At 35.0% G+C, this 17,663-nt stretch overlaps 1 protein-coding gene across 1 annotated transcript in view; it reads left to right on the forward strand.

The window, feature by feature from the left end:
• The window catches only part of Spag16 (sperm associated antigen 16), a 1,066,789-nt gene that overhangs the window by 793,183 nt on the left and 255,943 nt on the right, over window positions 1–17,663 (forward strand). Inside the window, exon 14 of the mRNA XM_047546617.1 lies at window positions 7,397–7,462. Coding sequence (XP_047402573.1) covers window positions 7,397–7,462 — 66 coding nt within the window. The remainder of the gene's footprint in view (window positions 1–7,396; window positions 7,463–17,663) is intronic.

The following is a 17,663-nucleotide window of genomic DNA, read 5'->3' on the forward strand; positions in this document are numbered from 1 at the left end:
AGTGGTCAACAAAAATGAATAAGGAGAATAAGGAATAGAAAAGAAAACTACAAATTTATCTATAAATGGTAAGACTGCTTATGTATGCATGATGCTAATCACTTTATACACATTTCTCCAACTGTAAATAGAGATTTAAAATATCACCAATCTCACATGACAGAGATGAAGAGTTACCATGTATAAAGTGTTTAGCATAGGGTTTATACAAGCAAGAGATGTTATCCATAACTTCCCAATGACCCAAGTTCTAAGATCTGAGATTTCACTCTAGTACTGCATTCTTCAACAACATAATATACTACCATTTGTAATAAAATGCACAGATTTCTTGTATATGATATGATTTCTTTTATACGATAACTGAGATAGACCCCTGCGACAGTGAGGAACAAGGTTATGTGGACACAGACTAGGTCATAAAAGCACACCAGTCCTGCTTCACAGGGTTTGCATCTGAGGAGGACCTGAGACAGGAGACCAACTTCTCATTGGATATTCTCCCATTATTCTCATTTTATGGCCACATTCCTATATTTCTTTTCCCACAAAAATATAGATAACTGAAAAAAAAAATTTTCCTGAGAAGGAAAGAAAGGGAATTCCTGCAGAATAGACTAATCTTACTAATCTTATTTACACAGATAAATACATACATACAAATTCATTTAGCCAAGCCCCTAAGATTTGTTCATTTTGCTGTATATAAAATAATATGCCACTAAGAAAAATAGCTTTAACACATCAAAAGAACATTTAAAAATTACAACCATAGGATGGGGGAAACTGAGTTGAATAGACTTACTTTGATATTTTTAAGTCTTAAATGTTCAAACTGATATTGAATTTATTGGCTACATAAGTGTCATTATAATGAGAAATAAAATGTACGAGCATTAGCTCTTTCATAACTTTAGTGATAATGTGTTTGACTACTTATAATTTTATTTTAGGTCTAATTTTTAAGTTTTTATTTTTTTCACCTTCATTATTAGGCTTTTAATGCTACTTTAATATTTTTCTACCTTTTCCCATGGCACTATTAATAGTAGCAAGGCTTTTAATGTTCTGTGGAGACAAGGTTTACATCAGTTGGGTTAGGAGTTGTGTATGATAATAAATAACCTCCAAATCTCACAGCATCTTAATCTTATTCCCATTCTGCATGCTTCATAGGTTGGAATGGGGTGTGTATTTCTGCTCATCTTACTCATGCAGGGATCTGGGATGACCTAGCAGCCACTGCCTTAAATACTTTCGCTTTCTGAAAGAGGGAAGAGACCCCTAGAGGGTACTATACCCCAACCAAAGGCCAGAAGGCTGGAGTGGGGACAAAATCACAAGGGTAATATGTCATTTCCTGTCACAGTTCTTAGACCAGAGCTCATTATGTGGCCTCTCATGACCAAATATGGGGCCAGAAGGTACATCTCCAACCAAAAAGGAGGAACATTGGAAAAATGGGACAAATGGCCTCACACTTTTTCTTGCACATAAAGGGTTAGGTGATTTTGGAATTGGAAAATAAGGGTTTACCATTGCCTCTGTAACTTTTTTAAAAATCTATGTTAGCATGGGTTAAATATATCTGTTTACTGATCTCTAGAATGGTAAATACAATAGTGTCCATCTTGTGGAGTTGTTCTGAGGATTTAATATGAGGATGGTGGTAAAGCACAATCATTACAGTACATAATGAACACTCGATAAGTGGAAGGCATCCTTCTCCACCTGCAGTCATTGTTTTCCTACAGTTGTTCAAAATGTTAAGAGACAATGGCAGAGTCGATGGTCAAATGTGCTAGCAGCAAAGTGTTGGGAGAACCAGAGAAGGTACACATTCCCTGCCACAACTAATCGGGGTGAAAGAAACTATTTGGCAACGATGAGTTTACCCCAGAGGGGTTTTTCCAATTTTCATTTGTGATCTCTATGTATATTGTTCACTCTTTCACTCAACAACTGTTTATCAAATCCTAGCAAAACACTCTTGGACTTTGGGGATCGTAGGGTAGTAACAAGTTTCTATTGTAGGGCTGAGTTTAGTGGTAGAAGACTAATAATAAATAGACAAGTTTGTTAAGTAATTTTAGCTAATGATGAGTGATATGAAGGAAACAAAACAAGGGAACATATTTGTTGCATTTTGACAGCTGTGGAAATAGTTGAACCCTGAAATTTCAATCATCAAGATCAGTTCTCATCAAAGGATCAAAGGATCATTCAGTTGGAATTTCCTAATCGTTGATTTTTCTCCTTATGATGGTGCAGAAACTCAGGGTACTCCCACTTTTTGCTCTTCCGCCATCTAAGGCCCCTATGCTTACAGCTGATAAAGTACGGGAAATAAAGAGCCTGGAGGATTGTGTGGGATAGTTTGAAGGCCAGTCTTACAGGGGTCTTATTTCAGAATGGCCTGTATTTCACTGGGCAGGGAACAAGGAAACACATGAAAACCTCTGACCTCAAGGCTGACTCTTGTGCCCAAGAGGGAAAAGAAAGGGGTTTCATAAAATGGTTTCTGCTACTGAAATGACAGGGAACAGAGGGGTCAGAAATATTGGATCTCAGATTCCACTGAGAAAGTTGTGTTTGAGTCAAAAGTAGAATGAGAAAAGGACATATGTATATCTGCATGAGAACATCCAAGATAAAGAAAACAAAAAAGTAAAGGCTGGAGCAGGCTAGGCCTCTTAGATTGTCGGGAAGACCAGCATGACAGCTTTATGTTTTATGTCTCTGTTTATTTATTCATTATCCGGATGGAAACAGGAGGTTTCTGAATCTGAGCTCACACCATTTATTTACTCACAGAGTGGCTTGTTATTTTCCATGTCCCAATTCCCCCTGGAGGGAAGCACTGAAGACATTGGGGGTACATTGGGTTTATGTACCATGGAAAGAAACCCCCAGACTATGAAACTGGATTCCTGTCCAGGGAAGGCTGGGTGAGTAGACAAAGAGAGGGAGAAGGATAGACAGAAAGGGCACACACACTAAAGAAAACTTTTCTCGGAAATACGATGAATCTCCTGGAGAGGAGGAGACGGCTCCAGGCTTGCTTCCTCCGAACTTTCCACAAATGCCTCAATTATCTTTTAACCCAGGTGCCAGTGCTCTTTGCTCAGAAAGCCCTGACAATGAAGAAATGAAAATATTCAAGGAGCACAGCTAAAGAGAAGGAAGAGTGGTAAAGAAAGAGGTCAGACAGGTAGACAGGAGCCAACCGATATAGAGCCTTTGGATCTCAGTAAAGAGCTTGGAATTTATTCTGAGTCCACTGGTAATGCACTCATACTATGCTGGAGCATAACATGATCTGATACAGGTTTTATTGATTCCCTAGTGTGGTATGCAGAATGGACAGTTAGTGATGTTAAGAGTGGGAGCCAAGAGACCAACATGGAGGTGATAGCTGTTGTCAGGCTCCATGGATGATGTCCTGCCCACGGCAAAATGATGGAGAGAGAGAGCAGTGGACAGAGTAGGGCTGGATGTGCTGGATGTGGGTTGGAGGAGGTGGGGGGAGAAAGAGGTGCATTCTGATCACCAGGTTTGATGCCCTGTGTCTTGTTTGTGTGAGCGACTGGTGATGTCATGTGTACGTTTTATAACAGAAAGCTTTGGTAGAGGTGAAGATAGACAGTGGGGAAATAGTAAGCCCAAAGTCCCTTTTTGCTATTGTTTCTTACATACTCTATCAGATAGATCAGCAGCAGGAAGCAAATGACACAGGGAGTAAAATGTGCAATGTCTCCAGGGGAGTGGGCAGGGCTCAGGAACCAACACAGGGACATAGCGGGGTGGAAATAATGGGAACCCATTACTGACTGGGTCTGAAAAGGCAGGGGAAGGAGGACATTACTGGACTCAGTGGGCTCTGCTTGCATGGGAAAGGTCCCACACAACAGGAGTTGCGGAATTTTCTAGAGGATGGAATCATCAACAAAATCAAAGCTGATCAGAAATGGAGCAGAAGTGGTGGTGTGCCCATTTTCTTCACCTGGCTGCTCTTTTGAACCCTGCAGCTGCTCTCCTCCTGCCAAATCCAAGCAGGAGCCAGAGGACCTGGAGGGCCAGGTGATGCAGAGCAAATCCGAGGGCCCAGAATAAACCACACAGGTACCTCCAGACCTATTTTAAAAGGAGAAGATACTCTGTTCCAGACCCCAGTGGAAAGATCAGGGTGGAGATACTTATCTGGAAGTCTCAGCATTTTTGTCTATGGAATTAGAAGCTATTATTTGTTAAGTCCTCTGTGTTAGCCAGCATACGAGCATTTCACATGCATTCTTAGCTCAATTCATTATCCGAACAAAGCTGAAGGTTAAATGCCATTACATCATTGTACACAGCAGGCAACTGAAGCACAGTGAAGTAAAGCAATTTGTTTAAGGTCACACAGCTATTAGGTGACAGACCCAGAAACCAAGAGCCAGGCATTTCCACCCGCAGGACTAGTGATAAAAACCATTATTGCACATAGCTTCTCTGAGAGAAGCAAATGCTGAAGCAATGCTTTTTGAGTCACATGATATATATATTTATTTAACTCTTCCCTCTTTTTCCTTTTTCCTACTCCTTTGAAAGAAAACAATTCTGACAAGAATTCATCAGAGAAGATATTCCAAAATTATGTCCCAGTTTGGGTATTGCTTTTGATTAAGGCTGTTTGCAGTCTAGAATATTAGTAACCCACATATTCCCTCTACCTCAAAAAGAGTATATTCGCTTTTATCTTGGGAACAAAGCTGGAAAGAAAAGCTTTTTTAACTTTTCTTAATTCATGAAACATTTATCTTCGAGTCAGGTTTTGTTATAGCAGCACAAATATGGACCATCAGCATTTCCATTATAACCCCATATTTTCAAGACTTTTCAATAGTGCCTCAGAGACCTCCTTTGAATTAAAACTTGGCATTCAGGATTTGAATCAAGAAACTACATTTTTCCTTACCAATTAATCAAATAGTTTAGAGATTCTCAAGTTAGAAGAGGGCCAAATGCAAAACCTTTATTAGTACAAATATATTTTAAGACACATTTGCCAATTTAAAACTTTTTAAAAATATTAACATTCACTCTACAAGTATAATATTATTTCACCATATATTAATTCTCAAAGAAAATCAAAAGTCCTTAGGATAAAAAAATAATAATTGTTATACCATCTTACACTTTGCCTCTTTGGCTTTATGAGTAATTTATATCTACTTTGGGACTTTAGATGATTTGAAGTTCTCAGTATAATTGCTTTAAAGTTATAACAGTATCAAGATATGGAAGTAGAATAACAAGGGGGAAAATGAAGATCCTGAGAGAATGCCAAACATAAAAATGTTTCTACATATTTTTGTGAAATTTATGTGGGGAAAGTTTTCTATTCTATGAATATAGAGATTAATAGCATGCATTGATTCTGTAAATAGCTATTTGAAATTTAACTTGCTGAAAACAATGGGGATAGTGGGGAATAAGTTGAACTTAATTATCTAGCCTTTCTAATTTTGCTTAGTTTAGAAATAAGTGTCTGGTAACAATAAGGGAACATCACAATAATCTATCATCACTATCTCATTTTGTAGTTTATTCCTGTGATCTCACTTCTAGCCTAAGTACATATAAGACAGTGAATGACAGTAGATGAAGCCTTTTCTTTTGAGTAAATCTACTCTATTCCTTACTGATTTCTCTACAATGGCTTCCATGATGTTCCAGAAACTTCCCAGCAAACTCCACCCCGGGAATTTTGGCTCTAGCTTTTCTTTCTTCCAGGAACCCTTTCCTCCAGATATCTGCTTGGCTAACTCCTGTACTACCTTGGGTCTTTGTTCAGACCTTACCTTTTGAGTAGGGTCCAACTGAATCACTATGCTTGATAATGTGATTTGCCTATGGGTGCTGAGGGGGTGAGGGAAATTTCATACAAGTTATTAACTTACATATAAAGTTATTAACCTACTTCTGCATGGAAGCCCTTCTAACATGAAGCCCACAGAAGGGACAAGTGGGTGAGGCTTAAATACCCTCAGTATAAGGGGGAAGGATGCGAGGGGCTGTAGGCAATTTCAGAGAAGCAGTTAATGATTTTTAGGGGAATTGATTGGGCCCAAAGGACAGACACTAGTCTGTAAATGATTCTCTTGAAAGCTGGGCAGCAGACAGTAGCTTGTGACAAAGTCTCCTAGTGGTAACACTCCTCAGTCTCCCTTCCCTGGATACTGAGACATTAGGAAGGAGGTCCAAAATAACCACATTACTTTTGAAAGAGTCAGATAAGGAAGCTTCGGTCAGATAAGAGAGCTTCAGAGAGACCACCTCCTTGTGCTTGGGGGAGGAACAGGGGAAGACCAGAGAAACCTTGATCCTGAAACTGTTTCTTCAGCTTAGTATGTCAAAGTATCACATTGGGGTTTCATTTTCTGAGACCCAATATGCCCCAATTCCCGAAATAATGGTATCTCTATCAAACATTTTTTTCTTCACACACTTATCATCCATCTCCTAACACTCTTTATGCCTTTTTACCAAAGTCTATCTCCCCCCACTAATATAAGGTCCAAGAAGATACAGTTCTGTTTCATTTGTTGACACAGCTGATGAACCTAGAGTTGTGCCTCATGTATTAATTGCTCAAAAATCATTGTTGAGAGAAATCTGAATTTCGAGAATATCTAAACAATAGTCCAGACATAACTTATCCTGGTTCTGTTAAAAATTTGGGTTATTTCCCTAATATAGTCCAAGAATACCCTTGAAACATTTATGTCAAAATGAAGGCCCCACACGCAGAGCTCCATTCTAATGTGGGATCAATTGTTCCTGAAAACATTTAAACTGAATTTCGAAAGGTTTCGTAGTTAAATTTAATTTGGGGGTGGGGAGAGGATTATCTGATACAGAGTAATGGTTTTCACAAAACGAATGCTCATTTTGTATTTAAAAATATCATTATGTATGTTTTGTAACACTTTTATACATGGAATGATATTAATGCTGAACTTACAAAATTCTGGAATTAAATTGTGGTCCTATAATTTTAAAAGGGGGAAAAAACCCAGCCCCTACCCTAGCAGTGGTAGAAATGCTTTTCTGGAAATGAGTTGCATGATGGAACCAAGTGAGGGTTCGCTAATGGCTCATGATATAAAAGCAGGAATGGAATTTCAGAGTAGATACCAACACCCTGACAGCCCATCAGCCCTGGCCAATTTTGAATGGTTCTAAAGGGCAAAACTAATATTTTCTAATTAATTAATAATATTAATTAATATATCTTAGGGATATATTAATTTTATTGTGGGACAACAAAAACCTTTAAAACTTAAATACAAGTATCTTTCATTTTCACAAATGAAATGTAATTTATTTGACTTGATCCTTCCTGTCTTTCTAGGGTAGATGTGAACATTCACTTTACGGCCACATGCATTCCATCAATGATGCCACCTTCACTCCTACGGTGAGTTCAGTTCTCCCAAAATATTCTTATTATTCTTTGTATGTGTGAATTTATTTTTATGAAACAATTTTCCAAGGTAAACGGTAACTTAATAGGTTGAAGAGGAGAACGAATGTAGGAATTAGTTGTAAGCATCATTAAAATGTGTATTTGGTAGAGGATTGCTGAGCTTCAGATCTTACACATTCATATACACATGCATACACTAGGCAGTGGAAGGAATTTTGTCATATTCAGTTTCACTTTAAACACATTTTAAGAGCCCTTTGTCCAGTTTGAGCACCAAGAAAAGTAAATGGAAGAGAGGCTGAATTAAATTTTAATGCAGAATCATAAAATAACTGAGGAGCTTAGAAGGAAACCTGAAGAATAAAGAACAGTTAAAAAAAAGGAGGGGGGGCTTCCTTCACTTTGCAACATATAAATTGGTAACAAAAGTATTTTATCTGCAACTTGAGGTATTCAGATATAAGGCTGATTTCGTCAACTGTGAAAACTATGAAACATTGCTTTGAGTTGCTGAGCTAATTGAGGACATCTGTAAAAGGGTTCAGATAATAATCATGGAAGAATGATTTAAGTTTGTACCTTCTCCAATGAAAGCAATTTGACTAGATGGATGGCCTCCTCTGTCCCTGAAAACTCTGATTTAATTATATCTAACATCTTAATTTGTTTCTAAGTTCCCAGTAGAATGAGAACCCTGATTCCATATTCCTCTTCTTTTCCAATTAGCTGAAAAAGAAATCTGATAGATTACTAACATCTAACTTCAAAATGACAGTATAGTCAAAGTTCTGTTACTATCATGCTATTATTATTCTTTGAGAAAGAAGAAATATGCTCACTAAAAATTGTATGTTGATTGCTCCAGCTGAAATTGTTCTGGTGTCCTGTCATCGTCAGTCCCAAGAATTTTAACGATGGGCTCAACCACAATTATACTTCAATAGATTTGTCTTTGTTAGAAATATTCCATTTAATTGACTGGAGTGAGCCAATTAGTTCCAAAATATTATATTATGAACTGTTTCTAGATACCAAGTAAAATTTTATTTCTAGGAGCATATAGAGACACCACGGACCCATATGATACAGGATATTTATGATAAAACTCTATTAAGTAGTTATAGCTCCTTATGCTCTAGGAAAATTAAATGGAAACTGAAATGAAGTAAACTAACATTTTGTAAATCAGGCATTTTATTTTGGTAAGTGATACCATAGGTGAAAAAGACATACCATTAGATTTTCTAAATAGTGAATGAATAAATATGAAAATAACCAAATTAGACTTGGCAACCAAGGGAGACACACATTAATTATACATATTTCGAAAGGTGAGATGATATGAGGTCCAAATGTTCAATGTCAAAATGACTAACCTGTTTTTGTTTTTGTTTTTGCACACTTTGTTCAAGTCAAAAGGACTGTAACAACAGTTTTAATTCAACATCTGAAAGCCTTATTAAAAGTTTCTGTTAAAGTATCTCTTCTTTGCTATGTATATTTAAAAAATGATGTTTTGTTATGATGACTGACATTCCTAAGTGAAAGTTTTGGTCACCTGTATTGTTTTGGAAATTTGTCTTATGTCACATACCTGCTACGGAATGTCAGGAGGTTGGGAAGCAGCAGTGACTGCAGAGCACAAAGACTTTCTGGGTCTCTGGAAAACATGGCATTGTGACATAGTTCACATTCAAATAATCTATCAAAGTAGCAGTAACAAATGTGTTATATGGTGCATAGAGAGAGATTTTAATTAGTCAGTATTAGACTTGCTAATTGTTTGATGCCCCTAGAGAGAGGCATTTATGTTACATGACTAGCTAAAATTGCATTTAGCTATTTACATGGACACAATTTTAGGAAAATTCTACAATTTAGATTTGTAAGCAGAAATCACAGATGCAGAATTCAGTGTTACCCATCTAATGATCAAAATTCACAAAACCATATATACAATATGCAAAGTTTCCATTAAGTCCCTGAAAAATCTAGATAAATTGAATTTTATTTCTGTTTTATAATGTTAGAACTCTGATGTTTTCATTTCCGATGTTGCTATTGAAAATAGATATTTATTTTGAACCTATTTTTTAAAGTAATCTGTAATGAAATATTTTGAGAAACTCTGAAAGTATTTTTCCTTTACTAAACTCTTCTTACAAAGCAAAACCAAAAATCAGAATGAGCGCTAACAGTAATTGCTGGAAAGTATTAATAGAGGTAATTTAATATATAGAAAGGTTAAAAAAACACAGAATATATAGATGTGTATATGTCCTGTATACATAGCAGGAAAATAACAGCGTCCCTGTTAGAGGAGCCTCCTGTGACTCATTTTCCAGGAAGTTCACCTGTTATCACTGGGATGGTGATTCTATCAGGCCTTCCAGAGACTCTTGTTGGACTTCCTCCTATTTTCCATGTTATTTTTATTTGGCGTTTATTGCCACCATGAAATTAGTCACGTAAACAGTTGATGTTTTTAGATATACCAGTATATCTTATTATTTCTTTGCCTACAATTGACTATTTTCCCTCCTTCCTTCAAGGTTTCATTTTCTTCTTGCTAAAAGATATTTTCTGGCAGTTCTTTCAGGGAAAGGGTATAGCTAATAAACTTTCTTGGTGTTTTTATACCTGAAAATGTCATTATTTTCTTTTCTTTCTGATATTTCATGTCCTTCTGGCACTATTGTTGCAGATGCGACTCTACTCCAAATCAAGTAGTTGATCCTTTGTAGATGATCCCTTTGATCTTTCTCTGATACACTGTAGTAGCTTTGATATCTTTCTTATATTCAATTTTTCTATGCTATGTCAGCATGTGGATTTTTCTTTTTGTCTTTCCCAGGACCTGATGTCCTCATTTTCTCAGTATGAATAGCCTTGATTTTCTACAATTCTGGAAAATTTTCAGTCATTATTTTTTAAAATATTGTTTTCTTAGCAATTCCTTCTAGTCTCTCCTTTCAAAGCTTATTTTGCATGTTTACTGAAACTTATTCAATTTTCCATGGACCTATACTTTTTCTATACTTCCTATGCTTTAGTTCTCCTTATTGCATTCTGATTAATTTCTCCAGATCTGTTTTATGATTCATTAAATCTTTCTGACTTAGGGTCAGCCAAACTTTTAAAGTTTGTATTGAATTTCTGCATTTAAATTACTATATTTCTCCTATTATTTCTGTTGGATTTTTTTTTTCAATTTTCCTGTCCTTGTTTCATTATGTCTTATTTGATTTCTGGTTTCATATTCTTTTTTTTTTTTTACTTTTTAATTCATTATTTCTATGAGTTCTCAGTGGCAGTTATTTATGCATTATCTTATTTCATGTTTCCCAAACATTTGCTAATATCATTTTCTCTTTATCCATTGCAGTGCAAATATAGAGTCCAGCCCACTGATGCTGCTCTTGATTTCCACATTCTTATATCCAGTGGCTTGTTCCATTTTCATTCAACTTTACTTTTCATCATCACTTAAAAGCCCTCTTCTCTCTTGAGGCCCGAGAAGGAAAATATCCACAATCTTTCCTTCTCAACCTCTCTGAACCTTCTCTACCTGGCAGCTCAATATTACACTATATGAAGACTCAATCTTTTTTTTAATGTGTGTTCTTTTTAGATATACATGACAGTAGAGTATATTTTGACACATTATATATACATGGAGTATAATTTATTATAATTGGGATCTCATTCATACGGTAAACCATGTTCTCTAGCAGATTCTCTTCTGAATTCCTCTCATTCACCCTGTGGTATTTAATTTCAAATATGGGCTGATTTATTTTGAAGTAAATCTCACTCTGACCCCTAGATTCACTATGAGCTATTTTGTATCTCAATGCAAATATCTATGAGACCACTCATTAAAAAACAATAAAACAAAACAAAAAGCTTGCTTTTCTTTCATCACAGCTGATTCCCCTCCCTATTGTATCAGTTTAGAAAATGCCGACCTGTGCCATTCCCATGCAGCAGCAGGAGAATGAGTCACAGTCAGCAAACCTCTTGGGTCTTTCTGTTTACTGTTTTTCAGAAATTTCTCTACAATAAAATTGAATGAAAATAAATGAGAAAAGGATATTTTCAGCTTTGTTTCACTTAATATCTCCAGCATCTAGCAGAGTTTATTTTCCACATTTAATATTCTAACAAGGCAATGAACAGATAAATGAATGCAGAGTTCTGAACCAACGTAAGCATGAGGCTTTCATTACAACATTATATCATGGCATCTTATTTGTTTCAATTTTATTGGCCTTCCAAATTTTGTAGATGCTGAGCTAATATGCATTTAATTACCAGGATGGATTAGTGATTCCTTATAAGTCTTCTGTGACATGGTAGTATCCCATGCCTTTGAATCATGGAATAATTACCCAATTTCACTTATGTTTCTTCTTCCTCAAACCTTTCAGATTCTGACTTTGCCATTCAAAGGATACATTACCAGTCTGTGAACATACTGTTTATGTTCATCAGTAACATAAACATAAAGCTGCAGTACATATTTTGCACCTTAGCAAAAAAAAAAACTAGAAGTCTAAAATTGTTCCAAATGAACTTTGTAACTGTATTAAACTTGATATAAATCCTACTAAAAACTGGATATGTTTCAGTAGAAGTACTTTGTCCCTTTCATATCAAGGTATGTCACACAATTATTAGGCAGTTTACAGTTTTAAATTTTATCTGAGATAGGTTAATTGCTTTTCCAAAGTTGCTAGTTTGTGGACATAAATATATTAATTCACATCAACTTTTAAAAATCATTCATAAACAAATATCTGTAATTACCTACCTTAAAAAAACTATGGATGCTCCACTTCAACAAAGGAAGAAAAATTGCTTATTTCTGATTTTTTTTTACACTCGTTATTTAACTCAAACAGAAAGTCCTTATTTTCAATTTCTAGCCATTTTATATACAGAAATGAGAACAATATTTAGGTCATGCAGTCATTGATCCTCTGAAGGACAAATGATGTCAGGCGGTATTTATACACTACAAAAATTTCAATTTTGTTTACTTCTTCAGCAATCTAACTTGATGTCAGCTACCATTTAGCTGAGCCAATATTATTGATATTTGATGTCAGTTCTTATTCATTACTGCACCTAGGTGATGCATAAGTCAAAACTTTTAGATGTGTGTCGAAAAACACTAAAGCAGGTTCTGTCCATCTAGGGAAACTGGAAACAAGCACAGAATAGAGAATTTAAGGATATGTAAAATTCCATTTTTATTCTCTATAAGATTTGAATTATTTCAATGCTCCTATATATACAAAAATTAATTTTATATCTTTAAAGCTTATCCCATACTATATAATTTTTTGCACTAAATCTTTTTTGAAATAACTTCCTCACCCTAATAATTTGTAAAGAGAATGATTTCTGGTAGAAATGGGACACTTTGAGAAAGATAAAGCAAAAGCAAAGAGTTTATATAACCAGATATTAAAAGTTTAATTAGAGAATTATAAAAGAAATGAAATAAATTCATAGAAGTCATCTCTTATTTCTACTTTGCTTTTTTATTATAGAAATATAATTCTGTAAATGACTAAGAAATAGCACTATATCATCCCCCAGTTTTAAACTCTAGTAGTTCCTAGAGTCAGAGGTGAATGCATACATTAGTTTTTCCTGACGGGCACTTGAAGACCAGAAATGATTGTACCATATTTCTCAGTACTTTAACTGTAAAGTTAATAATTTGTTTTCCATTTATACAACCTTTGGATGACTTAAGATATTTAAAACATTTGAAATAAGTTTAGTAATGAAGTTTTTACTTAGTAACCATTTATTAAGTACCCACTATGTCCTGGACACTGCTCTAAAAATTGAGGACTAAGCAATGAAGAATATCAAGTTCAGTCTTCATTGGCCTTATATTCTGGTAAGAACCAGAGGCAATAAGTTAGTAAACAAGTGAATAAATGGATGAATGCTTTCAAGAATAAGTGCTACCTATCAAGAATAAATCAAGCTAAAGCACAATAAGAAGTTCAGTAGATTAGACAAAGGGGAACAAAAGAAAGGGAGAGATAGGAATAGGAAAGACAGTAGAATAAATCTTAACATAATCTTCCTGTGTACACATATGAAATTACCTAAGTGAACCATTGTGCCTACCCACAAAAATGGGGTCCTAATTAGAATAAGACATATCCTATGCTTGTATAATTTTATACAAATGGATTCTACTGTCACATACAACTAGGAAGAACCAATAAAATAAAATTTTCAAAAACAGACAAAATCAGAGTAAAAATGGGTAATGAGGTGAGAATTAGAGCTTACAATGGAGTAGTTAGGTAGAGACTCTGAGAAAATGATATTTAAGGAAACAGGCAAAGTCCTAAAGGAAGAAAACTTGGCAGAGGCAATAGCAAATGCTAGCAAATGCTAGCTTACTGGCAGCAAGACCAGGACACATGGAGTAGGCTAGGTTTAGATTAAGCAGATGAATTATCTTGCACCTGATAGATAAGTAATTGTTAACTCAGTTGTTCTTTTTGGTGAAACATGATATAGTTGAAGCCATTTTAGAATAAGCCCATAGCATTATCTATGTGGTTTCCAAAATGCCCATTTATACAAAGATCCATGACTATGAGAAGTATAATAGTTTCTTTTGTGTATTACCTTGATCCCTTGATCTGTCTTGTTTTAACCCCATAGATCTTGGCATAATTCTTGTTACAGAAACTAATCAACATTTATATTTATTGATTAGGAAATACCAGAAAAGTAGTGCACAGAACTCAATGGATATTTAAGAGGACAAAGTTAGGACATTGTTTACTGCGACATGATTAACTTTGTTTTCTACTATGGATTTTAAATTTTATTTTAAAATTTAATACATTTTAGAATATGTATATGATTGTTTTGAGTCTATAACAGCCAAAATTATTCAAAATGCATTTATTTTTTTTATAAGAAATAACGTCACTGCTCAGAATATTTTGCCATTTAGGCAAATGATCTTCAAGTCCAAAGAAGTCTCAGACAGGTTTCATATGCAAAACATTTTCTAACTAGTAACAAGACAGCAGTATGAAATTATACATTTATTTCTCATTAGGATTAGTCGATTTGTCTTAACTTGCATATGATTTGAAACAGTGAGAAAACTACATATATAATATACAGCTTGAGTTTTTTAAGATTGTTTTACATATAAAGTCTAATGTATCATCTATTGTTCCTGAATCACATAATTAGAGCAAAAAGAATTGTCACACCAATTTACTCATAAGCATAATTACAAGAAAACTTGATTATCTCCTTTAATGTAATTTTCCCCACTTAATTGTGTGTTCTCCGATGAATGTGACCCTGTGAATCCACACTTTAATAAGTGACTGCTAGTTAGCATGCTACTCTACAGGCAGAGCAGGAGAGTCTGCCCTTCTTCTGGAAGAGATTTAATTTGTTTAACCAGAGTGATCCTGCAGGGAAATGTAAAAGTTACATCTCTTGGCAGAATGGGCTGGAATTTCCATGGCAGCTTTCACCATAGTCCTGGTCTCCTGGTCATCAGGTGCTCCACCTTTCACCAACCCCATTTCAAAGGCTGCATCCAAAACCTCAACGGCTTTTCATGCCACTGTATCTACATCTGCATTCAGAGACCTACATTTATTATATTTTCCCTAAAATATTAAATATCCACATCCATACTCATATCTCGCTTTTTAGGAATTGGCAAATACTCCCTGAGTTGCTGCTTGGGTGTTAGCGAAGCACAAGGAATTTTGTTTCTGACTTAAATACCTGATTGAGTCTAGATCTTATTTTACACCTGAGATGGAAAGAATTTGGATCACAAAGAATTTTAGAGAAAGTCTATTTCTTTTTTGATGGGGCTTTATATCAGAATTAGCAAAAGGTATTCAAAAATTTCTCTTCTTAGGCTGATGGATTATTTTCTTAAAAATAGTTTCCAGCTTACCAAGTGAAATAAAAACATGAAAGAAACCAAGTCATTAAATTATGGGTTGCTTCTCTGTTTTGTATCCCTAAAATGGTAAAACAAATTTTCATGTATTGTTGAGATTATAACTTCACTTTCTCCAAAGAGCATTTCCATGGATGCAATTCCCTCTCTTCAAAGAAATATGATTTTCTCCCTAGTGAAAAAAAATGTGGAATTTCTAAAAAGTTAAGAGTAGCGAGCAGGAGAACAACCTAGTGGGTCTTATAAATAGTTTCTAGAAAGGCTATGAATTTTGGTTAAACATATAGTTTTATCCTCTAATCTATTTTTATGAATTTAACTATAGTTTTTTGGTTTTTTACCCAAGTATTTCAATATGGCAGTTGCCAGAAATATCCTATTATCATGAACATGAATCTTAGGACTATCAACATTTTGGGAACACAAATATATCCATATTATCATCAGTATCTATACAGTACAATTATTCTGAATTTATGTCTCTGTACTTATGTACATATTAAAAGAAAATAAATCCATTGCGGTTTATCCCAGCAAAGTTTTTGCAGTGAATGCTATATTAATCAATAATAATTGGGCACTTTAAAAGAGACTTTTGCCAAGTAGTAGAAAACCTCCGGTCACCATCAAAATGAATAAAAGAGATCTAAGAGAATTTGTGGGGATCTACATGTAATATCATCTGCCACGATCAAAGAGTAAAAGGACATTGCTATTAAGAATAATAATTAACACTCTGCTACACTCTTTGCTAGATAATTTGATGTATATCTCCATGAAGTGTAGAAGTACCTATTTTATAAAGCTATACCTAAGCACTTACATGATTATTTTGAAATTACTGTAAGTATGGTGTTATACATTTTCCATAGGAAGCTCTCTGTAAATGTTTGTGGAATTAGGGGAATTAAAAAATTGCATCTGATTCATAGATTCATCTGGAATTTTGCAGTCTGTAGTTAAGTCAGCTGCTGATGTGGACATCCAGGGTTCCAAGTTCCTCTTCCACTTCTAGTCCCTGCAACAGAAAGCTAGTGCTTCTTTAATTGTCTTTCCCTGTTTTCCCCCTTCACTACTTTGGGAATTTGAAAGGACTGACTTCCTCCCTTGATAAAAGACAACAGACTAATGAATTCAAGTGCCTGCATCATTACAATTGTCATCGCTGGTATACTATTTCAAGTGCAGTATCATCTGTGGCTAGCTTTTACTCTTCAGGGGGCCAAGTGAGCTTCAGTGTCTTATGTAAATTTATGCAAAAACTGTTCCAAGGATATCACATGCTATTTATTTGAAATCTCAAAAGGAATGCTGCATTTCTAGATTTGGTAACGGAAAGAGGAGAGGGAGGGAACTGAGTTCAGGTTAACAAACAGAATATTGGTCCAGGGAGGAAGAGAATTTGGGAAGAAAACATAATGTCTATTTTCAACTATGCTGAATCAAAGATTCACCTATATCTCTTTTGTTCTTATAAACAAACGTACAGTTACAGGTCAGTTCGTGTCATTTTGCATAGGTGGTTTACAAATTAGCTTTGATTCAATTGCTTTTCAAGGTCTAGTACCATGTCTTGTTCTTTTCAGTATCTCACACTTCTCATCTTCTCCATCACCACACTCAAAAGGTAGTTTCATTCCAACAGGGAATTCTTGTATGTGAATTCTTGAATGAATGACTGATCATTTTATTAAAGCCCTTTAAATAAAAAGATTCCCTCACATTTTAAATTTATGAACAAATGTCTTTGGTCAGTTCATCATAACAAAAGAACATTGACTAGTGGTGCAATAGAAACAGAATATGCCAGAAATAGGATCAGTTAGAGGAGCTTGATTAAATGGATCAAATAGTTATAGAAATACAGCAGTTGGCAAATTGGTATTTAAAAGCATTTGAATTTAAAAGCATTGGTATTTAAAATCCTTTAAATCTCAAGTTGGATCAGCCATCATCATGGGTTGTTTCAGGAACTAAGAATATCAGTTGCAGGCTCTATTCAACTATAAATACGTACGATATAAGCACTTCATTTAAAGATAGTTGTTTAGAAGGAAATAAGTTCAGGAGCAGCGGCAAAAATGTCACAAGTTATAATCATATCAGATAAATATATGCTATGCACATGTATCTCTGTGTGTCAGATACCCTGTTGGATGACATTAATCATATACATGTGTGATTCTTCAGTTGCTCTAAGATCGGACA

The sequence above is a fragment of the Sciurus carolinensis genome, chromosome 3 (assembly GCF_902686445.1).
Source record: "Sciurus carolinensis chromosome 3, mSciCar1.2, whole genome shotgun sequence".
In the NCBI taxonomy this organism is placed as follows: domain Eukaryota; kingdom Metazoa; phylum Chordata; class Mammalia; order Rodentia; family Sciuridae; genus Sciurus; species Sciurus carolinensis.